The 26,966-nt window shown below is 35.8% G+C and overlaps 1 protein-coding gene across 1 annotated transcript in view; it reads left to right on the top strand.

Annotated features, from left to right (window-relative positions):
* LOC117210659 (cysteine-rich secretory protein 2-like) overlaps positions 1-5,703 on the top strand; it is an 87,858-nt gene extending 82,155 nt beyond the window's left edge. Inside the window, exon 7 of the mRNA XM_033453875.1 lies at positions 2,123-5,703. Within this exon, the coding sequence (XP_033309766.1) occupies positions 2,123-2,378 (256 nt within the window). The 3' untranslated portion in view covers positions 2,379-5,703. The remainder of the gene's footprint in view (positions 1-2,122) is intronic.
* The last annotated feature ends 21,263 nt before the right edge of the window (positions 5,704-26,966 follow it).

Here is a 26,966-nt window from a genome sequence, read left to right as displayed (position 1 = left end):
CATGCTTCCTTAATAATTACTTTATTCCTTATCTGCTTCATCATTTTACAACGAATATTTTGTTGTTGTTGTTATAGAAATATGTGTTTTTGTTATTGTACGGTATAGTGTGCTACATCGTAGTATTCTGGAATAATATCCCGGAGTAATGCTCTGAGACGTCGTGACGCAAGAGCACATTTTCGAAATTAATTCTATTCCCCTTGGATCGTGTTTCAGGAAAGTTTCTCGAGTTCTTTACGCAACAGCCGCATAAAGTGGACGATTATTCTTTTGAAAATTACGGCCGATAACTTGTACAATTTGTCAGCCGTGTTTTAAGAAATTAATTTTCAAACCACATACACAAAAACCAGTATTAACGCGTCAGTTGTATTAATCGAGCCAGAAATTATTCTCTCTACTCTTTGAACGTAATTCTTGCACGCAAAGCAAAATAAACAAGAATAAATTTTACGTCGCGTTTCTTGTTAATATTTTCTTGGCGAGGACATGGTAAATATTTTCAAACCTTAGGCAACTATGATAGCTGATGTAGTCTAATTTGAACTTTGATCGACTCTACTGTGTTCGTCAATTTCAGGAAAATATGATGCAGTTGTTACCGATATTCACGATTTATTTTCCAATTTTACTAAAGTTACTTCTATAATATTAAAATCTCTTTTACTATATTGAAACAAGAACGATGGCATAATATAAAAACTTGAAGACCGCAGTAATTAAAAATCTCATTAATTACAAGACAGGTACATGAATACAAATGAACTTAAATATAAGTCCACAATCCAATGATATCAAACCGACGCAAACAAAAAGCCTGCTTTAACACTATAATCGCTAAACGTATTAAATTAGAAACAAAATCCTTCAGGAACGACGAAACTATTCGTTGCCTCGATTTCTAGCATTTATCCAATAAACCCGTTCTATGCGATCTTTCCTTACAGAGATTTTTAATTCTTCTAATTCGTGATGATCTAATACGATGTCCGCGGTCTTCCCTCGATTGGGTAGTAGATAAAGAGCTGTGACGGAGGACAGTATTACTTTTTACTTTTCAGCGCGGTTTCGTGATGAATTTCGCGGCGGGACATTTGAATTCGAAACGGCGCGGCGACGATCGCGGTGACCGAGTGCGAAAAATACTCCAAATGTAAATTAATCGTGACTTGGTCGCGAGGATTGGCTCGAGCTCATTCCTCTGGCTGTTTGTCGCTGGAAAACGTAGAGTCTGACGGGTAGAGAAAGTTGCTGGAGACGTTCGCGAACTGCAATCATGAAACGTCGTGAAACGTCACGGCTTAATTGTCTGAAAGTAAAGTTGAAGGAAAGATTGCCGGAGGAAGAGAGTGCCAGGCAGGCGAGTCGAAGCGGGTAAACGCGGAGTTATTAGGCGAGCATTTGCCACGGGGATGGGGTGAAATTGATGGGGAGAAATGAGCGAGCTAGAGAGCCTTTTGTCGTGTTCTTGGAGATGAAGGAAAGTTGCGCTCTGATTGCAGCCGGGCAAAATTATTCTTTCTGGTCGAAATACAGCTATGATGGTTGTATAAAATCGAACGGTTGTTTAGAGAAAAATTATTTAGTGAAAAGTTGTTTCGTGGTTGCGGAAACGGATGTTTCCCTTTTGGGAAAGATCATTGTAATTACTTAGCAGAAAGTTGATACCGATATGCAGAGTGCCTTGTAACTGATTGTGCGACTGCGAAGTGGCTGAGCAGAGGGAAAAGACGACAAATCACATTTTCCATTTACACGGCAGCACTTAAATCCAGTATCGCAATATCCTTTTATTCGATTTAGGCTATTAGACTGTTTAGATTATCTCATAATTTAAAATTGTTCTTTGTTCTAAAATATTGAAAGATATTTCTATTTTTAACTATTTCGTATTGAAACATTGCTTTTTAATCATAAAGCGACATTAAAACAAAAGATTGTGTTTCTTTCCTGTATTCTTCATATCGGATAAATACATGTTTCATTAATCCTCCACCAAATTCCACATCATCTCACTCTCAAACGTTTCATAGCAGCCTTAGACAAAGACGATTATAACAAACGATGTACATGTGCATAAAAAACCATGTTAATGGCTCACAATTCTTTCTACTTGCAGCGGCAATTACAAAGGTCAACTTAGCCGTCCTTACGTGGCGGGCAAGCCGTGTAGCATGTGCAAGGACCACTGTTCGTACAACAAGCTGTGCACAAACGCCTGCTACTACAACGATCTTTGGTCGAACTGCGCCGAATTGGTCAGGACGTTTCGTAACTGGGTCTGCGAGACGAACACGAAAGAGGGCCGCGAACGACGAAAGTTCTGCGGTGCCACGTGCAATTGCAAGGACAAGATCTACTATCATCACGGGTAGTGAACGATCGTCAACGCGGCTCTTACACCCTTTTCTTCGCACCGGTTGATCGATCGTCGTTACGCTACTTAGAAGGGAGAAGGTCGACGAATCCTGCACGAGGTACGAAATTATTTTCAAGCTGTTCCACCCAGCGGGATAGCGAGTGAATTAAGGTCTGAGGTTCAGTTTGGTTACGGTGGCGGTTTGCGGGTTTTCGTCGATCGCTGCCTTCGTTTCGTAGCACGACGTTCTACGTAGATTCATTGCGGAACAAAGGGAAATTGAAATTCTGTGATGAAAGCGAAGAAAATTAGCGGAGTTCTTTGTTTGATTGAACGAAGGCTGAGTTTGATCGAGCAAGGGGGTGTCTCAGCCTCCCGTAGATTGCATCGTAGATTTTTATACATTGTACGCTGTTAACTATTCAAAATTGGTAATGAAGAGATATGGGGATAATGCGCAGGTTGCGACGGAGTTTATTAGAGTGGAATGATCGTAATGTTTCAAATATTTTATATTCGGTGTATTTAGTTAATACGTGATACACAAAATAACAGAAACATTAATACCATTTCGTGGATGTGAAATGTACGTTTGTAAAAACATCTGTTTATTAAATACGTATATAATCTTTGTAATAGAATGGTTAATTAAACGCTTAGAAAGTTTCTATTTGAACATTGCCGATCATTACGTGAATTTATAAAACATTTTTTGTGAATATTTGTTAACATCTGATACCGATTTTGAATGTTATTTTTATAATCTTAATTACTGCATATATAATCAGATATTGTTTATACCAATTTAGATATATAGACGTAGACATATCAGATATATCGTTACTTATACTTATGTAAGAAATAATTTTCATATCATTTGTCAGTGTCACTATACAGCGACAGTTCAGTACAAAGGGTTAACAACCCCTTAGCTGCAGAGTAAATATTTTAAAAGGATGTTTCGTTTGAAAATGAGAAGCTGTAGAGCAGGGAGGAAACGGAGGGCAATCAAAAAGCAGACGAGAAAGTAAATTGAACTCGATGAATTCGTTTCCGGTGCCCGAGAAAAACTTTAAACATTCCTCAAGTTTAATATGTCGTGTCGTATCGAACATTCTTGATACAGCCTGAATACCGGTGAAGATACTGCAGGTCATAAACGTGGCTGAAACATGCAGAGAGATCCAATTCATTCGTTAATTAACTGTCCATTGGTAAACTGTAATTATCTGAAATATCTTTCTACTAAGAACAGAGTTAACTCTTTATAACCAGACTTCCCTTTACTTGCAATTTAAAATCAAGATTAAAATACTTTATTTCTAGTAAAAAGTTCCAATAATATGATATTAAATTGCCTATTTATTCAAACGTCAAACGTAAATTGAATAAATTTTCAACAATCTATCCTAAACATATAGTTAATACAACGGCATTGTTTTCTCCGCATAGTTCGTGGTTTTCATTCGGTACGATTAACACAGGCGATCGAAAGACAATTTCCCTTTGCTCCGTAATCATCCTCGACAACGTCGTCCGGGAAATTTACTCTATTTTCTGCGAACGTCCTCGTGGCTCGTCTTTGAACCTTTGTCTGAGGCGCCGGTTGAAAGGAAGCCCTAAAGGCGAACCGCGAGGGGCTGAATGGCTCGAGAAATGGACGAGGGATGAACCGAAGTCCCGCGAAACGGAGAGATCAGGCGAATCCTTTTGATATTTGTAAACGATAAGAGTGTCTATATAGACGTGCATGCAGTGTGTAAATACGTGTAGGTAAGCGAAAACTTCATAGGTGAACCATGGTGGGTGTTTCTCGGTGCTGTATTAGATCGTCGTTTGATTCCGGACGTTCGGAGAGCTGTCGATAAAAGTTATTAATTTTCTGTTAACTGGTAATTAATTTTATATGGGAAAGACCGGTATGGTTGTTCTTCTTTTTCCTTAGTTAAGAATAATTATAGGATATCAAGTGCTGATTTTTATAGTTGAAGAGTGAAATTGAATAATTAAGCTCATGTATTGTTTTTTATTTTCTGAAGTATACGCATGAAAATGAATAATGACTTTTATCGGAAAGCTTGTACGTCGCCTAAACGTGGGACTAAAAATGTATGAACATTACCGAAACCCCTATCTTAAACGTGTTTAGCGATATAAGTTATACGATAGCCAGTGTATGCACAGAATCACGACGCTACAATTAATCTCGTGATTTCATTCAACGTTCAATTCTGACGGAGCGTTTAGTCACTCTTTCGAGGACTTATGAATGCAACCATTTTCAATCTCAAAAAACAATTTCAAACAAAACAGATAGTTATTCTATGATAAGAATTGTAAGCGAATTTGGACCTTTACATATCCATTCAGACAATTATTAGACAATAGGGATTTTAATTCCAGCATCGTATAAATTATTAGGACCATCGTTTAAATCAATCCGTTTTTAAGAAGAAAAAAAGATCCATTTTGTCGAATATATTGCTGCATTCACAAGTGCTCGATGACAAAATGTACATGTTATTTGTAATACTATGAAGAGAGAACTTTTCTCAGCTAGAGAAGTACTAACTTATGCTTGTGATTATGAAAGTAGCCTAATTTTTGTCGAGAAGCGCTTCTGCAAGAAATATTTCCTTTCTAAACTTTTGTATATTAAGTATATTTTCCCTTTGTTGCCTCATCATTCTACACGAAAGGCTAAGAATGCATTCTTTTACTGTATTTCTAATATGTTATCTTCTGTATTAATGTTTATGTTAGCCTTCCGAGCGAACATTAATTTTACTCTTTAGGCCACTTTATATAATTACAGGCAAACTCGTTCGCTCTCGATCGATCGATTTCCAAAAGTGTATATCCAACGTCATCCTAGAATTCGTTTGTTACTACGTTTACGAAGATACTATTATATTTTTCATCTCGTTTCACGGTGTTTTCATTGATAATTATAGCATGTGAGACGTATAAAAGAGAAAGAAATGTTATAGAACAACGTTGAAGATTTGGGAATGAATAGCGTATTCTTCGGACTTTTTTGAAAGTCGCGTCGAAATGCGAAACACGAATCGGGGTGGAAATGGTGCGGAGTGCATAGTTCGTAAGGTATTACGTATAATTAAGGAGAATATATGCGGATGTACACGTGAGACATAAATGCAGTGGATAAAATAGAAGACACACAGTTAATTGGGTTGACGATTAGATGAGAGGTTGATTAATGTTACACGTAACGATGTAATACGAGGCTCTCAGTTACGCACACATCCTCGATCGAAAACGTTGTAAGCTGTCATACTTCGTTCACTTACCGAAATAAAGATCCTGTAAATATTAAAAGGCATTTAATTGTTTATGAGTATTTTAGTGCACTTTCTCTAAACAATATTTTGGTTAAGTTTGTTCTTCGTTCTTGTTTTTCTTATGTGATTTCTTATAGATACGAAGGTGAACAAAAAATCTTATTTTTTCTAATATGATTTATAATTTGAACAAACTGAAAATGTTATGGAGTACCATTGCCAAGAAAATATCTTATTTTTATGAAAGATATTTCGGTCATTACGCTATAGTATCTACATAAAAATCAACGACGAAAAATGGAGTGTTCTGTTATTAAAAAAAAAAAACTTCAATGGTGCAACTTTCAGTAAATTAAACTCCTGGGAATCATTTGCCGAAACTTTTTTAATAAATAGCAAATTTGCGTTTCAACTTTAATTTCATCTTCAGCTCTACCATTTACATTCTTTGTTTGTAATGATACAACAATTATTACGCTTTTATCTCTTCATTTTATACTTCTCATGTATCAACCATTAATATGGCGGAAAATATTAAAACATTCTCGACAACTGAATCAAATAATTCATATATTCTCCGAAGCAAACTTTTTCAAGCTTTTAACACGAGGCGAAAATTAATTATTTTCTTAATAATTGAAACCAATTATCACATCTTATATAGAACAAGGAGATCCCTTGATACTTATGAACACGATTGAACACCGTAACATTTTCTGTATCTTAAATTTAAACGAACTGAACCATCGAATTAACTGATAGCTTAAAAACCAGTTTGCTGAAACGTGTTTAAGCTTATGTTCGAACATCATGATCGTCGATATTATACTATAGAATATATGAAAGGCGTGCATGGCGAGATTGTAACGGCGAACGTGAAGCCGCAACTTTATCAATAAATCAGATTAAGTGTTATGGAGGGTTCGGTCGGGAATTAATACGCGGCATGTTATCTTTGCGACGTGCTTAATCGCTTGCCGCTATTTATTCCTTATACCGGGAAACCAAAAGGATTAGAGCGGAATTTCAAAGGGAATAAATCGTTTGGGTTTCGAACAGCTATCGAAAAAATAAAAGAGAGGGAAAAAAAGCGAAAAACATCCGCTATCGAACGTATCGGACGGAAAAAAGGGAATTTTTGTCTCTCTGTTGGTTTTGCGAAAATGACTTTTTCATGTGAAACGAGGTTCGGTACTCTGTGTTGCACAATGTAAAAGATTATATCGCTGTCTAAAAGCAGTCAAATGAATTTACGAGACGCGCAAGTGTTTTTAACTTTTACGTATCAACGATCGTAGAGAATCGTTAAAAAGCATTTTCAGCGGCGAACAGGTTGGATTTGAGAAAGACGAGGAAGACGGAGTTCCGATGGAGAAATCGAAAAGGTCGATTGCCTTGTCTGAGGGATTCAACTCACGGATGTCCTAAGGCAATGGTCAATTGAAATCGAACAACGATTGGTGAGTTATTTTTCTTTCTTTTAATACAACTTTACGTAGATTTATTTTTATCTTTTCCATTTGTTCGGTGTGCGACTATTCCTTAAATAAATTTTAATTTATCTAATTTAGTTAATACGTATTTATGCAAGCGACGCGCGCGTTGGATACTATTAATCTCTATCTGCTTCATTAGAACATAAGAATGCAGATTTGTTACAATTTACGTTGCTTTTCTCATTTAGTTTATCAAATGCTTGAAATGTAAACCGCTGTGTATAAATGTTGTTACTCTTTTTATCTCTTTTACCGTAAGTTAAAAATGTAGAATATTGCAAAAACAATTTTTGTTACCCTTTCTATTTGCTTTTTTTCAGATTGAAAACGTTTTTGATGTGTTCATTTTTGCAATTAGCTTGCAGATGAATAGAAAAAGAAGGAACAGTTTTTAATCCGAATGATTACGTAGTTGAGTGTTCGCATAGAAATTCAAGGGATAAAAGTTGTTGATTAACAAAGCTATTTCATTTTATGGGTTAGTGTGTTGAATATCCATTATTTGAAACTCTTTTTTTTCTCAAACGAAGTTGTTCGCAAGTTCATAATTGCGTAGCCGGAGGAACTACATTTTCCAGTCCGGTAAAACTATCTTTTCTTTAAACTATTCTCCTCTGTATCCATACAAGGAAAGCTGACTTAAATAAAAACTTACTTTTTCGAAATATATAAGAAATATGAACTTTCCAGTTTGCTTGAAATAATCATTATTAACGAGAAAGATATCTTTAATATTTTCTTTTATAGAGACAAATATATTTAATACTTTGTTTTATATAATTCGTATCGTTACCGAAATCCGTTCAGAAATTTACAAATTTAGTATTATTACAGGGACATTTGTTTCTTTATTACCAATCTTGAAAATATTTCTACATTGAAAAACAAATTGTCGACCTATACATGTTATTTAGCACACTTTTCCGTATAATCGTGAGTCGTGTAAACTACTGTAACATACAAGTAATATTTGTAAATTATTTCTAATATATTGTTGGATTTTCATTCCTGTGTACAAGATATCTATATACGTAATCACGTATAATGAATTGATTGTAGCGTAGAATTCTGAACTGGGTCAATAAACTTGAATGATAAAACAGATTACCATACGATACGATCAAATATAAGTGAAACACGATATTTGCATTTCAGTTGTTTCTATATACTAAATAATCATTCGGTTTAATTACAAAACAACGAAAATCAATATTTATTACAAATACGTGTAAATTAGTACTTTACAGGGCAATATTCATTCACAGATAATTAAGCGCAATAGCAATATGTTTTTTTAAAATATTACGAATTTCTTCTCTTAAAATAAGTTTCACTAAAATTGACGAAGATCTATTCTAAACGAAAATTCAATCAGTAGTCCTATCTCATGGGAGATTCAGACGAAAATTTGCCAACACCTAGCGATGCGTTTTGATTACACTTGTCAAACATTTCGCGATGAAACGTGCGACGTAAACGTTTACGTTCGTCCAGGTGTGTATACTCCTGAAAACATACAATGATGATGATAGTTTGTCACTTCATCCGCGAGAGCTATATACCGGAAGGAAGTATATGATCAGAAAAAGGTTTCAGAAGGAATTTTGCTCGTGGTAAAAATCGACAGAAATTCGAATGATATTATCGGAGATGTTTCATTAATGTAAGATAAAATACGAGATATAAACTATGATATAATGCAGACACTAGCGTGAATCACTTAAGGTGTAAATGAATGAATATTAATTAAAACGTGGAGATAATTATTAGAGACGAAAAATGGACTAATCTCTAGCTCTGGATTCCACTATCGCCTCATCTCCAGTTTGATTCGCTATTAAGTAAAGCCGGTGGAACTTCAGAAAACACGAGAACAATATGCAGGGAACAATGTTACAGACGACCAAAGTTACAAACTGCTGAACATTGGATTGTGTCACGGAATACGGAGTGCATCGTGTTACGGTGAGTTACAGAGAATACAAAGTGCAAAGTGTTACGTGGACGTAGAAGATGTGTAGCACGCATTTGCGCAGATTTCGAAAGGATGGGTCGCACACGAAGGCCATAAAGAATTCAGATCATACGAATAGCCTTAAGGTGTCTCTCGTAATAGTAAAATATTACAAGGTCGAATTCTAAAGCATGATAGTATAGAAAATAAAAAATGCCAGAAATAGTGAGAAACTATCAGTATGAAAATTGTCAAGATACAGCGATGAAACGTAGAAATTACACTTAGTAAAGAACGTATTGTACGTACATATTGTAAATTTGAAATCTACATGACCTGGTTTCAAAGAATTTGAAATACCTTGAAATAAGAATCAAATGTACTTTAGACTCAACCTGAAAAAGTAAAAGAGGAGCGTATAATGGGAACATTCGGAAGAAAATCTGAAATAATCTAGGTATAAAGGAATGTTGAAGATCACTGTAAATTATATTCCCTATTTCGATAAGAAGAGCAGAAAAAAGAGGATTAACTTCATCGTATCCCTTGGCTCGCATCATGTATTCATGCTTTTGTATATTTTGTAATTTAAATTATATAAAGAAATTGTCAGGTTACTGGTTTTAAGAGACAAGAAAAGTAAAAAAGGAACAAAATATTTATACCGGTGAAATTCAAAAGGTAATACGTATTCGTTTTTTTTAAACGAGGAAACTATTTAGAAAGAAGGAGGACACGATCGAGTCGAAAATAAAATAGGATCACGGCTTAAAACCGAGGGTTAAACGCATCATCGTGGAAGGATAAGCGGCAGAAATCTCGTCTGGATCCAGGTTAATTTCGTCGAGTTTCAATTCTCTGACGATTTAATACACCGGCGTGTATAGGCGGAGAGCGTGCAACGACAGCTGCACAAAGACCGAGGGGATCGCAGGCTACGAGAGCAGAAAATCCCGCCAATAAATCAGCTGGCCGACCACTTCACTTTGTTTGAACGTTTAGAACGCGCTCTGAAATCTTGTTTGCGAATCAACTGCGAATCCTGGCTGAAGATTGAACGCTGCTTTTCTCGCGAGTTCATCGACAGTATCGGTATCCGACGTGTTCCACTTGCGGATAAATTAAGTTCGAATATCGATCGGATGCTAGTCTTTCAGAGGCTAAACCAGGTGGACCACCGATTAATCGTTACCACATCCTCGATCAGTTTCAGATAGGAGAAGGTTCGATTGCCTCTTGTATCCATTCGTTTGCACGCGTACAGCTAATTTACAGGCTATACTTGCACTTTACTTGTTCTACATCGTGTGACTGCAGAACTGTGCTCATGAATATCTTATATTATAAAAATGACCTCGAGATACTTGGAGAATTTTTACGTGTGACATATAAAAATGTTCTGTACACTCTTTTATATTACACTGTCGTTGTCCATTAGTATCTCAGTATGTAGATTCTCGACATTTAATACATTTAATAATATTTTTAAGACATAGTCTACGTCTACATTATGATTGTGTAACACAAGGACTGTCTTACTAAATGCTAATATAATAAATATTTACTGAAATATATAGTTTAGTAAAATATTTCTACGAAACAGTTGGAGATTTTTAGTAGCCTATTTTATAGTCCTGCCATATCAAATAAAAGAATAATATCCCCTCCATTTTAATCACCAAGCGATATAAAAATTAGATATTTATGTTATAAGAAAAGAGATTTATGTATCTGTTTTTAATCGTGTGCTTTGATATACAAAATAAATCACTTCCACTATCCGAAGGGTCCATCTCCCATCAAGAAAAAAATCTCGTCGAAAACAACAGCATTTCTGCTTCTTATCAGACATTATCCGTCTGTTATCATGCTCGTATCAAAAACAAAGAAGTGGACGATCGTCCAATAATCAGGCTAGAAAATTGCAGGGAGATGAGGCGAGACAAAGGTTTTAATTGATAATAGACGATAGATATAATTACACGAACGAAAACGACTCATTTTTTCCCCATTAATACGCGTTTCTTCGTCAGTGAGCCGGGGTCAAGTCTCGAAATCGAATTCCCCAGGCAGCGATACAACTTCGCCCAAGCAGAATAATTTCTACCTGCGGCATCATTGGCTAAAGAGAGGTAAATTCGTTTAAGTGCTGCTCTAACGATGTCTATTCTTTGAGAAACTGATGAAAGATTTGAATGATCTTGTAAATTTATCGATGATAAATTGGTGAATGGTAGTTAATGGATTGAATTCCGTGGCCCAGGTGTAACACGTAGATAGGTATATATGTAGATACTTTTATTAATCCTCGAATAACCGAATAGTCGTTTATTGGAATATCGATTAACAGAATATTTTGGATGATTCCTGCTAACGAAAATTTGAACAAGAATAGAAATTGAAAGGAATTGTTATATTTTTATTAAAAAAATTACTATCTGATATTGATATAGTAAAGTGAAAAAATCATCGAGAGTGTATATATATATATATATTATTATTATTATATATATTATATATATTAGTAATGAAATGAAAAAAGAAAATACAACAAATGTCCACATTAATTCCTCAAATTAAATTATTTTCTTATTTTTTTAATTAATTCCTCTGAGAAGAATATTTTACTCCAAAGATCTAAAACATTCCTTAATTTAATCAAATGTATCTATGCTAAAACACGCCTCATGCAGATCATTACCATTTAGAATTAGACTAAAGCAACGTTCTGAAACCCGTCCTCCGCCTTCAAGCAAAACATTGTGTCATGTTCAACATACTACCGTGACTAAACTGAAACAATATAGTATCTCCTTATAACTGCAGGATCTAGGCTTATCCAAACTTCGAGTAGAACATAGCCCGGACACGGTATTTTCCAGTTGATACGACATTCCCTTAACTCAGTCCAGCCAGCTGCATGCTTTCCGATCGATCACTGCACAACTGGTACTGTCGAGTACAGGACAAAGCTGACACAGCTCTTTCAACAGCCTTTGGCTATCCTGCAGGAGTTTCGGTTATCCTGTGTACGTCGACGTAAGGTGAGCCATACATCGTTATATAAAAGCAATGTCAGCGACAATTTTGGAGGTTCTATGGCGGTAATATCAGTATACGTGTAGTCGTTTGTCATAAATGCATGACAAATTTTTCAAGCTGTGAAAATGTAGTAAAATGGTTGGGAAATACAACGTATGGCGTTTAAATCAGTCAAAGCAATCCAAGTTAAAATGGTAGTTTAAAGAAAAAAAGAAGGCTTGAAGCTGAAACGAATAATGACCTATCCATAAATCTTTATTCGTCACTCCATAGAAATAAAGCTAAAATTTCTCCAAAATCGTCCATCTTCAGTTCAAAAAATATTCCTTTACGAACGTTATGTTTTCTAATTCTCGCTGATTGCTCTTTTCCGTTTTTTTCATCGGAAGATCGAGGCAATATCCAGCCTAGAATGTCTGCTTGCGTTTCATCGGTTCGTTCACAATTGCACGGCCAGACGCTAATCGCCGTAACGCGACGCGACACGAATTTTTCTCCGATTTTAGCGATGCATCCTGCGAATTACAAACGGCACGAGCGTGCAAACAAACGGGTAGTCGCACAATGGCCGACGACCGTTGGCAAACGTGGCGAAAGGGGAAGTAAAAATCCTCTAAAGACCCTGCATGAAAACTTTCGCGGAACGTTCCCGTTTGAAAACCAGCGAGTTTTCTGCTTTGGTGCTTAAAGTTCCGCGACGTTGGTCGGCTTTCGTTGCTTTCGAAGCACGTGTTTGGAAAGATATCGAGAGAAGGAAATCGTATCGTTGCGAGCAACCACCAGTAATGGAATTCTCTTCTCTTCGACGCGTCCGAGGGAACTTGGAAAACTCTTTCCAGTTATTTGCACAGGTATATGAATTATTCTCCCTTTTCTCGTTTATGATTTCAGTTCATAAGGATTTATACTGCCTTTGAATTTTGTTTGTTTGCATATGTAGTTGGTAGAAGAAGTGTTACTCGCTGAAAGGTCTTTTACTCTTTATTGGATCGTGAATTTGTATGAGAATAAATTATGAGGAAAGGGTAGGGTGCAGAACTAAAACGAAGGTACAAGTGTAAAAGACTTAATTCCAGTGTATAGCCAGGCAGAAAATTGAAAATTCTGGAATTAATGATCCTATGGATATTTGGGAAATATGCAAAGTTATGTAAATATTGAATTGTAGAAGATATAATATGGATACGATAGGGAAATAAAAGTGGAAAGAAATGAAAATAGAGAACGAGCTTTTAAAATATAAGGTTCTCTATTAAACAGAAAATTGATAAAGAGAGGGAAAAATATCCCTGTGCTCTCCCATTTAAATCTATACTTTTATCTCCCTTTGTTAAACAAAGCGAGCAGCATGTTCCATAAAAATTCTAATAATTTATTACCAGCGAAACATATGAAAATGGACATCTGCTCTGCTGAATAGTTCGTCGCTCTATCGATTGTAAGCATCGGATAGACAATTAATCGATATTGTTCGCATCTGACAATACTATATAGTAACATGGCAATACGTTATCACAAATAGTACCTACTTATGAACGATAGATACGCGAATTTACATCTTGTTTACATGTAATGACAGGATTAAGTTCAACATGTGTGTCGGAATCTGGATTAATTCGTTGCTCGTACGTCATGTTAAATCGAAGGGAAAATCAAGATCGCATACATATACGTAAAGCTGAAATATAAATGATAATTAAATCTCGAGCTATTTAAATCATTATATTTTTAGAAATCAATGCGTTTCGATTCGAGGAGCATCGAATTTCATTTTAATTGAAGATTTATGAATTTCGACAACATTATACCTATAATATTGGCTCTTTAACACATCCCATGAATTTCACATTTGTTATTTCGAAAATAATGTGAATTGCGTTCTGCTCCAGCACGTACATTGAGAAAAAAATTTAGCTTTCAAAATGAACATGAATAATGTTAATTTTCGAGAATTGTATCAGGCTCGATATGTAATTACAAATACCGAATAAAGCCTTCACAGACGATACAATTATTATATGTTCCCGCATGAATATGGAATGATTTTCCATTTAACTTTTTGCCAACGCGTTCGCTGCAAATTTGTTCAAGTTTCTCACGAAAATCATTCAGAGACCGATCGACTAATAATTGCACAAATTTCAACCGCTCGAGCTTCATTTCTCTCGTTCGTGGAAACATTGTACAAAATACAATTACTACCAATGTCACCTACATCCAAATAATATCGTTTTTGTCGTCGATCGATCTATCACGCTGACGATAATTTGAAATTTTAATTTACCGCGGGTCGAGTCTGTTTTATTCCCACCTTTTCGTCACTCCCGCAAAGCATCACGGGTTATTGCAAGTACACAAGCATACAGTGTACACTGTATAAATATCGTCCACTTTCTTTTAAAATACCAGAAAATGCAGAAGAATACTGAGTTCAGTAATATCACACATCCTGCCAAATCCCGTGTAATGCGGTTTATTTCGACTCGCGGCTGAACACCAACAATCTCGCAGAGATTAATTCTCCATTGCATTCTCAATTCGTATTTCGATTCTCCGCGAGAAACAGGAAACAACCAAGAACCTCGTATTTCCACAATAGGGAACAAAAATTCCAGAGCGGTTGTACCGCGGAGAATTCAGGTATTTCAAATACAAGGAGAACGCAGCTTCGTCGGATGGTTAACACAGCCCCCGGCTCCTTCTTCCTTATTCGCTTCGATATCACGAATTCCTTTGGGCGCATAAACGCGGTTGCGATAAAAATGCTAAGCTCGTTGTTGTTTGAAGAAAAGAAGGACGCGTGTCTCGTTGTCCTGCCGATGCTTCATTGGGAATCGTGGTGCATACGGCGCAAGATGGAATACGATTTCGTAGCTTGTTATACCGTGAAAGGAGAGACTGCTACAATTACCTTGGCGTAGTTAGGAAGCCTTGCAATTTTCAATATTTTCCTGGAGATTTTACGCGGAGATTGCCTTGCCGGTTGCTGGCGCTAGTACAGGACTTCTGGAAGGATCAGATCCGCTTCTCAGAATTTACAACTATCGTACTTGCTCGGTGCTAGCCCCGGAGCACGTATAATTGCGCCGCGTTACCTTCCGCGATAACGATTCCAAACTACTTTGCTGTTACGCATGCTTCCAGCGACGTGTTCGCGTGGAATAGCAGGGTTTTTTCCTGTAACCGAGCTATTCTGATTTTTCTTTGCTTTTTAATTTATTGGTCTGGCGGTAAAGTGTCTTGTGGGAGAGATTTTTTCTGGCTAATGTACCGTGATGAATATCCTGATTCTTTATTGCATAATTTACTGGTTGGGATTTTTTGTTGTAGATTATTCTAATTTGAATTCTAATTTATCTTTAATTTGTTCCGCATGGATTACTTTGACTTTCTTCCTCGATTTTCGGTTGCATATACAAAAGTGGAATTCATATACTCATATTACCGTATTATATTAGCGTACTCTATACGTACAATAATTTTAATTAACGTTGGCCGTTTTCCGGAGAATCTTCGGAACGGCGTGTAAAAATGGTAATTAATGCAATCCTCTTACCGCTGTTAATAAAATTATATTTGTTAGTAAACGTTGTTTGATCTACAGAATGCGTTGCTACACGTTTTAATAAATTGAAACGATTTCGCGTACGTAAATATCTGTACAACGACGTTTCGCGTTTGTATTCCATCTCGGGGGTGCTAATAACGATTGTCTTTTATCGATGTTTTACGAGCAAAGAAACCAAGGTAGAATTACGTTTATAATTGAAATGAGTTTTTAATCTTCGTGTTTAAAGATACGAGAGATAGAGAATAAAATGGAATGAAATCGTTAAAGGAATATTACAGGAATAATAGAAATAAAAATATTTTACATTAACCCATTCACTGCTAGGCAAATTTAGAGCGTTTTGCTCTAGGCGCCAAGATTTTATTCTAAAGGAAACATGGAATTTCACAAAATCTATATACTATTATATGAATATTATTATATAAAATTTTCGTTCATCCTTTTTAATAATTTCTAACGCAAAGTTATTCCGTGACCAATTGCAATCAAACTAAACTTGTAGCGCAAACTACGAGATATCTCGTAATCGGCAATCTTGATACGTACGCTTACTACGAGATATTTTGTAGTTGGCAGTGAGTGAGTTAATTACATCTTCGATAGAGCGCATTAGATAAAATCTAAATTAATATATTACGTATTTTTTATTGTACATCAACTTTGAAAACTGACATTCTACAACAGTTCTCATAGAAGATAAAACCATCCTAGACTTTCGCATCCCTAATTTTATAACTAGAAAAGTAACCACAAACTTTTGAGTGATAGTGTATAATAAACGAAGCATTTTATAATCTTCTTCACATTATAGAATTCCCATATCCCTTCAAAAGACGAATTTCTCTGACGATACTGCGAAGGTAGAGATAAAATATCGATCGCATCTCAAAGCAACGAAAATTTTCCCTTGAAAATTTCTCATCTTAGTGAGCAGATTTGAATGTGCAAAGGTTTACGAGGCAGCTGGTCGTATCGTTTTCAAGAGCTTCGCGGGTTGCTTCGTTTCACCATTTTTGCCACTACGCAATTAATGCTCGGATTGCTGCTTGTGGGTAAGAAGTTAGCGAGTCGTAAACCTGGCAAAGAAACTTCGACATAGCTTCGAAAATATCTGCTACCACCAACAGGTTTGGTTGAGAGAATATTTGCAATGACTTGCATTGTCCGCTTTAGAGAGTATCAAGGCTGCTGGGATTTTTGATTTTGCGAGGACAGAATTTATAGTTTGAGCGCTTGGGCGGACGTCTATTTTACTATGGATTTTTGCTTACGGGTTTATGGTCTTGAAGTCGGTGTTGTGTAAAATTTCCAACGTAAATTCTGTTCTTTCTTCCTTCTCTCGTTTTTTGGGCACGATAGTTCGATGCTCTGTCCATAGTCGGGTATCTTTTTAATAAGTTTAATAAAAGTTCTGAAACTTTAGTAATATTAAATTATATCGTTGAGCTTCGATTATTAAACAAATATTTGGAAATTAATTGGATTTTATCGTGCTGTAATTTTTACTTTGTATTAGCGTCATTAACTTTAAAAAATTCAAAATACCTATGTTAGAAAATATAAACGAAATCTTCGGGTAAAGAATCTGTCGCTATTACATCAAAGATGTTATCTAAAATACGAGTCCCTTTCCAATATTTGTGGCCTAGTCAATTCCCCAACTTTGTCATTCTATCATCATAAAGGAAACTACTCATTGATCCGTCATTTCAAGAGAAATCCCTTGGCATCGCTATTCCCTCTAATTCAAACTTTTCCTTGGAATTCAAATCCCTTCTTTCTCTCGCTAGTTCGCCCTCCATTTCACGGAGCGATCGCACCACCCTTCATCCGGGAAATGCAGCTCGCTTTTCACCAGCTACGATATTTTCCATGAAACGGGTAAAACGCCTACGGGGAAAACGCGAAAATTCCGCGAATTTCTGTGTCTCCGAGTCCGGAAACAAGCAGTCGCTTCGTGTCACAAAAGTTGGCCAAGGGTGGCGATGTTTCATCTCTACACAAGAATAATTCAGAGGAAACAAGGTAGAAAAAGTTTGCTTTACAGAACATTTGTTTGGTGAAAGTTTTAATAATGCTTTCTCTTGCGTATTGCTTCAAAAAAATAATTGCACGAATGTTGTGTTTCTACTAGAAATTACGAAAGAAGATGGAGTATAAAGAAAGAGCTGTAGTGGGTACTTCTTATAATTTCCAAATAATGTAGAAAGTATTTTTGATGATTTTTGTGATCTTTACCTGTAAAAAGGAGTACTTCTATTTTCAGGCGAATATAATATTAGATTGTTTGTAAATTTATTTCTCCCCGTTCCTGCTTATCGTTCCTTGTAAGAACAAATCTCTGTGATAAAATTCAACAACTAACAAGAGACAGGATAACGTATAATAATAGCTGCGTGAAACTACGCCACTCGGTTACCATTCTTAATTTCCCTGCATCTAATCCTGCTCGACGCCATTAGTTTCACATTGGCAATGTAACTACTAATACACAAGAGAATGCTAATTACACTCGTACTTCATGCGATTTCATTAGAGCACGACCGAACTAGGCGGAATTACAAATCGTCGGAATTCGATTCGGAAATTAAGTTCGTTGTAAGGTGTATGGGACTCTGTCAGGAATTTCCCTACCATCTGCGATCGGAATTTCTCTGTTTTCGTTCGAAACGATATTTTCGCCCCGAGGCTCGTTGAGATTTCATTTTTCATTTCTCGCCGCGGTCGTCCAACGAGAATATAAATCGGTGGAAGCAATTTTCGTAGTAATTACGCTTTTCCCTCACGCCCTCGAAATAATTCTCTCGCGGTGCTCCCGGTTTCGCAGTTCCATTCGCCTGTGAACGTAACCACCCCTGAGACCGGTTCTTTTTGTTTCTCGTTACATCTATTTTGGTTCGTGCGATTATTTGACACCGATCTTATATTCCTTTTTGCAATTTCTCTTTTCTGTGGTCTGATTGCTAGCTTACAGTTTGGAAAGTCGACTGTAATCCTACATAACTTGACTTTAATGTTCTTGTTCTTTTATTTGAAACTTTCAATACGTCAAATGGGTGTTGCATGTGTGTTTGGTAATGTGGCGTTACATATAATTACACGTAACATAACATAAAAAATGTCGTGTTTGATTACTGCTCGTGATCTACTTTACTTCGAACGCAATATCTTTTTTCGGTGACAAGCAAGTTATGCCAGATTTCCATCTTGTCCGACGAACGAGTTCACGCAAAGGAAATCTCGAAATCGAATTCTCGATCGAAATGAAATAACTGTTTGAAATCACTGATCAAATCTTGTACTAAAAAATCTCTCATATCTATTGGAACATCGACGACTATTGAATGCAATAACAAAGATTTATTTGATTTCTTTACTATATCTTTTAAGTAAAAACAATTTCAAAAGTGTCAGTCAATATGACTTTACTGTCAACGAAAAATTAATCTTCATACTTGTGCAATTCTCAAAAAAATTTCATAAAAATTTCTGCAAATTACGCGAAGGAAGTTAATTAAGTTAAATCCTTACTCATACTTAAAACTATTCGTTCCTTGCTTTTTATTTTTACACGAATCGTTTTTTATGTAAAATTTGCGCAAAAGTTTCGTTCAGTTTTCGAGGTATCTTCCCGTTTCACGCAGCTTTTCAAAATTAGAAAGATTAGTGGTTTCAAAAGAATCAATCAATTTTAAACGAAAACGTAGCAACGAGGACATCCTCGAGGAGGAACTCGACCGTGCTATGTCCCAAGATTTTCTGCAAGCTTTGCTTAGCTCTTGCTCGTTCGCCGTTTTGTTTATTTACCTCTTTCGCACACTTTTCTCCGTTCTTTTCCTCGGGCGAGTAGTGTACCGTTGCAACGAACGAATTCGTGGAAGGTGGAGCACACCGTTGAGAATTATGTTCCTCGTTCATGTCTTCGATTGAAAATCGAATTTAGGTTTATAGGGAGCGATAAGATCAAGTTCAATATGTACTTATAAATCCGAATCGAATTCAATATCTAAGGTTTCTTTCATAGGGTTCGAATACTACTCGTAAGATATAATAGTTTGTCCATTGAACTTGCGAAGCAACCATTTTCTACCAATTGCAACAAAGAAGAAAATTATGAGAGAAGCTTCAATTAAATCGTTAGTCAATTTATGTTACGTTAGAAGGAGAAATTTTTAGCAAGGTCGAAGACATCGATATTCCATGTAGACAATTTTTCAGCGGATAAGTTAGTTAGTTAGTTCATTTGTTTTATGAATTTTTAAATGTCTATATTCTGTGAGTCTCAGCTCTTCATATACATATTTACAGTGCAAAATTTCCATCTGTCGTGTTTCCTGTGAAGACACACAGATGGGAGGTTCAGAAATTAGTTGCGCAACGGATTCGAGTCTTGAAGGAATCTTCACGTTTATACCAAAGTTCACCCAACACGTGGTAAGTTCCAGCACGTCCGAAACTGTGTAACAGAGATTGTAATATTCGGAGAAAACGATGGCCCCGGAGTAGCTAGTTAATGGCCAGTTGTTAGTTACAGTCTTCAGGAAGTAATCAGGCTTGCAGTTGGTTATTAATATTGGGAGCAACCGAGTTTCTGGTTAGTTGGACAGTCTTATCAGCAATTATTCTTGTAACTGTCTTTAATTAGTTGATCGATGTTCGAAATATCAAAGTTTTGCTCCCTTTACCGGGCAATTAACAACTTGTGCTACTCAGCTATCGGATAATTTGAAACTTCTTAAAAATTCACTTAAACTTTTAATTGTTTATTACATACGATATTTCCTATGATATTACGTATGAATTTATAGACGGAGATAACTGTAAAAATTTGCAAGATTAGGTATAAGATTTAAGTGATAGAATCCTTGAGATAATTTATCTATAAATCTAACAACAATAACTCTCTGTTGAGAATTGTGGACCTTAATCGCCGAAATAAATGTATAGGAACATTTAGATTACACTTAGAATTGCTATCAAAATAGTTTTAGATTTATTTAATATGTGATTTACAAGATCTTCGTCGATATACCTTTGCACGCGTTTCAGCACTCTCTTTGTCTCATCATCTTCCATGCCCCACACTACTAACGAAATAGTTGCATTCATTTGTTTTACGAGACGCTGTGCACGTACATACTTCCGCACACTCATACTCATACGTGTGTGCCACTATTACGCGACTAATCTACTCTAGCACACAAAATTACACATATCTCAATACTCTCCAAAAATATTTTATGGAAATCAGACATGCAAAGGATTGAATGAATTTACCGATGCATCGATATGAACGACCAGATATCTATGTTCCATTAAAAGCGTGACATTCAGTTCGAAGTCGAATATAGATACTTCCGTAACCTTTATTCAACGACAGGTATGTTACTTTATTATCGACAATTCTATTCTATCGATAATTTTCAATATCGTCGTCGTCGTTAGAAATTAATTCGCGCTATGTATCAGTGAATCCCCCAGTACCTTTGTCCAATAATCGTTAGCGGATTAAATCTTTTAACACGATTCTGCGTCGTTTAGAACCGATTCTTCTCTTGATTAGTGTGCTTTTATTCATTAGAATATAGAATATTCATTAGAATAAATATAGAATACTTAATTATCTCGGTTCAAACACAAACAAAAAGGAAGCAACCTAGCCGGTGTTCGATAATTAGCACGTTCAGTATCGTGCAAAAATTAAGCCACTGACAGAATTCTACAATAAATAATTGATTAGTGTGCCTAGTTTTGTTTTTACACGATTCTGATTTAACAGGATTTAAAAAAGAATCCGATTCCCTTTCCACGCTTTTTAATGACACGAGTATTATTTTATGCGAGTTAATTGTACAAATGGTGACTTTCTAAAAACATTCATTTGAATTTAATCTTTTGCGTTCGAAACTCTTTTGAGTGACTTTTTTGGATCTCCATTATAATTTTGACTCCTGGAATTTAATTGCTGATTATTTGTTTCAAGTAAAAATGATCTAGTGAGGTCTCTGGTGCGCATAATGTACATATAATCGTCTTTACAAGTTTGTAAAGTGCAAGATGAGTCCAAATGAAAAAAATAAACTAGGTATTGGTTTAATTAAAAACTTTGATATGAATTGTTCGAAAATAACTTATTATTTGTATTAAATCTCCAGTATAAATGAAAAGAAAGCATTAGGTTTCCACGCTCTATGTTTCCATCACACTATATACCTTTTACACGAATTTCTTTTTTCGGGAACCTATCTGCCTTGAAAAACAGAACCAAGCAAATTGTATTTATAACTGTATTTGTTTGATAAAATGTAACATATTTGTTCTAAAATAATCTCTCCGCAGAGATTTAAAGTTTTAATAAATAGAAAAGAGCTCAGTTATTCTTTCTAAACAAAATACTTCCCTTCCTTTTTTGGCGCCAAAATATTAAATATACTTTTCTTTAAGATTGAGGCGATACGTGGGAAATATCTGCTGCACATTTTCTACAGAACTCTGCCACGTTTTATATTTAGACGAATTACGTCGCTCGCGTTTTGTTCGTTCAAGAAACACTTAATTTCTCTCAACTGTGGAAAACGCTCTACATGAATTATACAAAAGTGGAGCTCACACTCGAAAATAAAAAGACTTGTTCGCATGCAACCGGACGATTCATGTAAAAATTAAAGTCGTATATTCACAAAAATTCACATAGTTATAAGCTACACGTATTAAAAGTCTTACAATTATTTTAGGTTTTAGAATTTTTAAATCTTCTCTATTATATCGTGACCATAAACCATCCTTTTAGACTCCTGCAATTATATCATATATAATGTACTTCTATTATTATTATTATTGTTATTATTATTGTCATCATTTTGAGAAACTCGTCTAAGATATTTGCCGGAAGCTTTTCCATTTAATTAAAATTACAATCATTCCGCTAGCACGTATCTTCAAAAAGCAAGCAGGTGAAAATGATATAATTAAATATCCGCTTTCGTTACTAGCATATCATTATCGCGTTTCAAAATACAGACATTACATATGTACGTATTACAGTACGATATTCCGACTTTTATTATATTCGTGAAAAGAAACATGAAAAGATTATTACATTACCATTAACTCATTTTTATCACACCTCTTAAAAAAGATACCTAAGCGAACGTTGTAATAAAAATTAAATCCTCTATATAAGTAGCATAAAAAATCAATAGCTATATATATCTACATAATCGAATTCTTATCGCAGCAAAACCAAATGAAATTAACATTTTATTAAAAACATCTACACGGTACATATTTTTATCGATTCCAAGGACTTCCAACAAGGACTCCAAAAATTGTCATAAAATCCCAATTTCACTCTATCAGGTTTCAGGAACATACCGCGCAATACAACGAATTTTACGCGATGTTCTGGCAACCGCGAACCATCCTCGAACGAGGTAGAAAAGGAAACACTCGATGCTAGCGAGCGTTGTCGCTCGGAATTATTTCATTTCGGGCGAAACAAACGCGAAGTGGGTTCGCGAGGCCGAAATTGTGGCCAACAATGTCGTACTCAGCCTGATTCCGTTCCGAATTCAGAACCAGATAAAATAATGCTCGGCAGAGTGCTGGAACACGGGGTGGAAGAGTCAGGCTGCAGTGAAAAAGGAAAGGGCGCGGCCGGTTTTCCGGTCTCGCCTAATTTTTTCCCTCCGTTCTGCTGTGGCCTCGACGAATTTTTCATCCTGTCAACTCTCGCTTCGATTCGCGCGAAATCCGCCTCGAAAGAATCCTTTGTTCGTAGGATGGACCCGGGAAGAGTGTTCATTAACGTTCTTCGCTCTGGCGCGTTTCAACCCTTTGAACAGTCGAAAATGGGTTGTGGATCGGAAATACTTTTCGAACTTTCGAAGCTATTGCTTTTTCCTTGGATACTGGATGAAAAGAATGTTTTTTCGCTAGAGGAGTGGAATTTGTGATACGTACATTGTGGATATTTATGCGTTTATAGGAAAGAGCTAAGTAAGAGATTTGGGAAAATGTTGTAAAAATTATTTGAAAATGTGTGAGAATGTGAAAATACGCCAGTCTGAATCCACTGATTTTATCACGCTTATTTAACGAAATGTGAACGAATTTATGACTCAATCACTCAGCGATAATAAGCTAATTCTGGAGAAGATATGGCATCGGGAGGGTAAGGGATTTAATTTTCATAAGTGAAATCAATAATTCGTCAAATCCACCTATTTCCTCAACTTTTAATCACATCTTCAAACATTTTCGAACAAAACCGCGATTCAGCAACACCGTGAGAACTAACAACTGGCTAACCCCAGAATTCTCCTACGAATTTCCCTTGCGCCAAGTTCTCGCGATTTTTTAAAACTTCACCTCGTTTCGAAAGTTCCGCAAAACGAAAGTAAGCTTCCACTAGGATTTCCGAAATGATTTCACTCAGAGAAAAACAATTTAGTTAACGAGACCAACTGAAAAGGAGACCAAGAAAAGGTGAACGCAAGAATTTGTCGTTGGAGAAACTCACGTATGTAACTATAATTAGGTATATTGACTTTTTTCTAACACTACCAATAGAAGGAAAAATAGAAAATTTCCATGCAAATAATATTCTTGCAACCATGATAATAAAATTATGTTAAATGTGACAGTATCTGTTTTGAGTAAGGAATACGTACTAAGTTTCAAGGGATTTTCAATCAGAAATTCATTTTTCAGGTTGAAGGATTGGAAACCGTGAAGACATTTCAGATAACGAATGTTAACAACATTGTAATTTTAACGTATTTGAGATTGAAGACTAATTAGAATTATAATGGCGATTAAAAAGCTTTTACATTTTAAATATCCCTGCTTGATTACACATTTTTTGTAACGTTTCTTTCACGCATACTTTTTTACTTTAACATTAAATTAGTGTTAAGTTTAGTTTGTACGGCCTTTTTCCTATCTGCTCCCTACTTTTTGAATATCCTACGTAGCAACACGCGGTATTAAATTCATCGTTTAATGAATTTTCGCGAAATATCCACTCCGGACAGAGATAGTTTGAGAAAATCGAAGCTTTGAACTGGTGGAGTGGAGCGCGTTGTCGAGACAGTGCTGATTCCACGATTTCGCGTTATTTTTCCGGACCGGGTGACAAGGGGAGAACTCGAATGGAATCGTTGCCAGACTGTTTGCTTCGTTTGCCGCATTCTCCAACCCCTACTCTTTGTTTTATCAGCTGAACCGGTCCTTCTTAGCTGACTGAGCCAGCGGCTGAAACTGACAGCCGTGCGAGAAACACGTCGTTGTTTTCTACGTTAGCCAGTACATAAGTACTACGTATGTACATTATTGTACATTTCACCGTGATAACGGCAGAACTATGCGCGCCTATGTATCATCTCGGGGCGATGCCAGAAAAATGTCTGGACACCGGTTATACCGTTCTAATTTGTCCGAATTATTTCTCGTTTATCATCGTCGCAATTTCTTTTTCTCTTTCATGTAAGCTTTTACACGATAGTGCAGATTGGTTTAATTAACTCTAACAGACATAATGTAATTAAAATTCCAAATTAATATATAATCCAGGACACTCAAAGCTGTTAATTTATTTGCTTTAATAAAGCTAGCGTTGTTGGAGAAGGATTTTTTACTGTGTAGACATATACGAGACAAAGATTGTTTATCGAGATAGTAATAAAAAATATTATAGTAAAGTATTGAAACGTTATTACTGCTGCAAGAAACAAGTTGATGTTTCAAAATCATGTGATTTAAAAATGCATCACATGAACATATGAAAGGGAAGACTTTAACACTTTATTTAAAATTATTAACGCCACTCAGCCATCAGCGGCTTTTTCTGACCTCTGACCTAATTAATAATTAATGGAAAAATTAATTAATAATTACCGCCGATGTGGAATTATATAGAGTAAGTACATCTTTCCCTAAGCTACAGTTGACCGTAGCTCTATCATGTATATTCGTACATATATGTATACAAGTGCAAATATGTGCATACTGTGTATGCGCATCTAGAGCCCGGAACTCGAGTGTAACTCTGCGAAGCTTGTGTTTGCTAGTTTTTCCTTAGTTTGGGAAGATAACAAGTCAATCAGCATTTCCACCCAATTCCAGATATATGCGGGCATTCATTGTACATTTTAAACAAAATTAAAATAGCAACAATTATTTATTTTAGAATAAAATGGAACAGATCACTACTATTATTCCAATCTTGTAAACTTAGATTAAACAATTAAATTCGCCAGAAAACAAGTTAATAACTAAAAGTGAATAAACTAAATAATCGATAACCAACTACCAACATCCTTTCACAACGCTCAACAAATAATCTTTCTTGCATTAAGAAACGAAGGTTCGCTGTATCATCTTCGCAAATATTAATCAGCAGGTCTATTATCAGCCGCAGTTCCCGACGAAGACAAAACCACTAGAAAGCTACCCGGACGATATTATTTTCATCTTGTGTCCATTAATTAAAATATCCTTTAACTCCAGCGAGATATTCTCGTTACTTCTCATTACTTCGTGCTTCGTATCTTGAAAAATTTCGTCGCTGCCGCCGAATTACCACGCTACGGCTGCGTTACACGAATGAAAACGTAATTCCTAGACAAGTCGGAAGCATGGTTGAAATATTCATTCTATGGGCGCAAGGAAAAAAGTAAAAAGGGAAACGAAAATATGAATGAGAGACAATAATCGTTAATTAAAAGCGGTTGAAGAGACGCTGCACACGAATCAAACGTCCACTTAGCCGGATTCACAAACTGAAAAAGGACAAAGATGTGGTAATTACGCAACGCAGGTGCGACGCAGGATTTCATTTTTAACGTGAAACGATGGGAATGGTGAAATTGTGCGCAGATTGCTGTCTGCTGGGAACGGTTGTAATTACAAAAGACGCAAGACAATGACAGTAGTTTAGGTTCAAATTTATATTCCGGACCAATCCTTTCTGTACAGATACTTTATTGCTTACAGATATTCATTAAATGAATATTCAACTATTTGATTAGAAAATATAATCTATATTATTTATTAGCATGAATATTATTTATTATAGATGTAGAAATCCTTTCTTCAGAAAGCTTCTTAATTTATAAACGCTTTTATCATCAAAAGCAACCAAGAAATTCTCTTTTCAAACAGAAGAAAAATCAGGCAAGTAACGAATCCAATACAAACCAAGGTAATTAGTCATGAACGACGAAATTCCCACTTAAAA

The sequence above is a fragment of the Bombus bifarius genome, unplaced genomic scaffold, assembly GCF_011952205.1.
Source record: "Bombus bifarius isolate JDL3187 unplaced genomic scaffold, Bbif_JDL3187 scf7180000008208, whole genome shotgun sequence".
Taxonomy (NCBI): domain Eukaryota; kingdom Metazoa; phylum Arthropoda; class Insecta; order Hymenoptera; family Apidae; genus Bombus; species Bombus bifarius.
The sequence above is the reverse complement of the archived record's forward strand: the minus strand, read 5'-3'. Positions and strand labels throughout refer to the sequence as shown.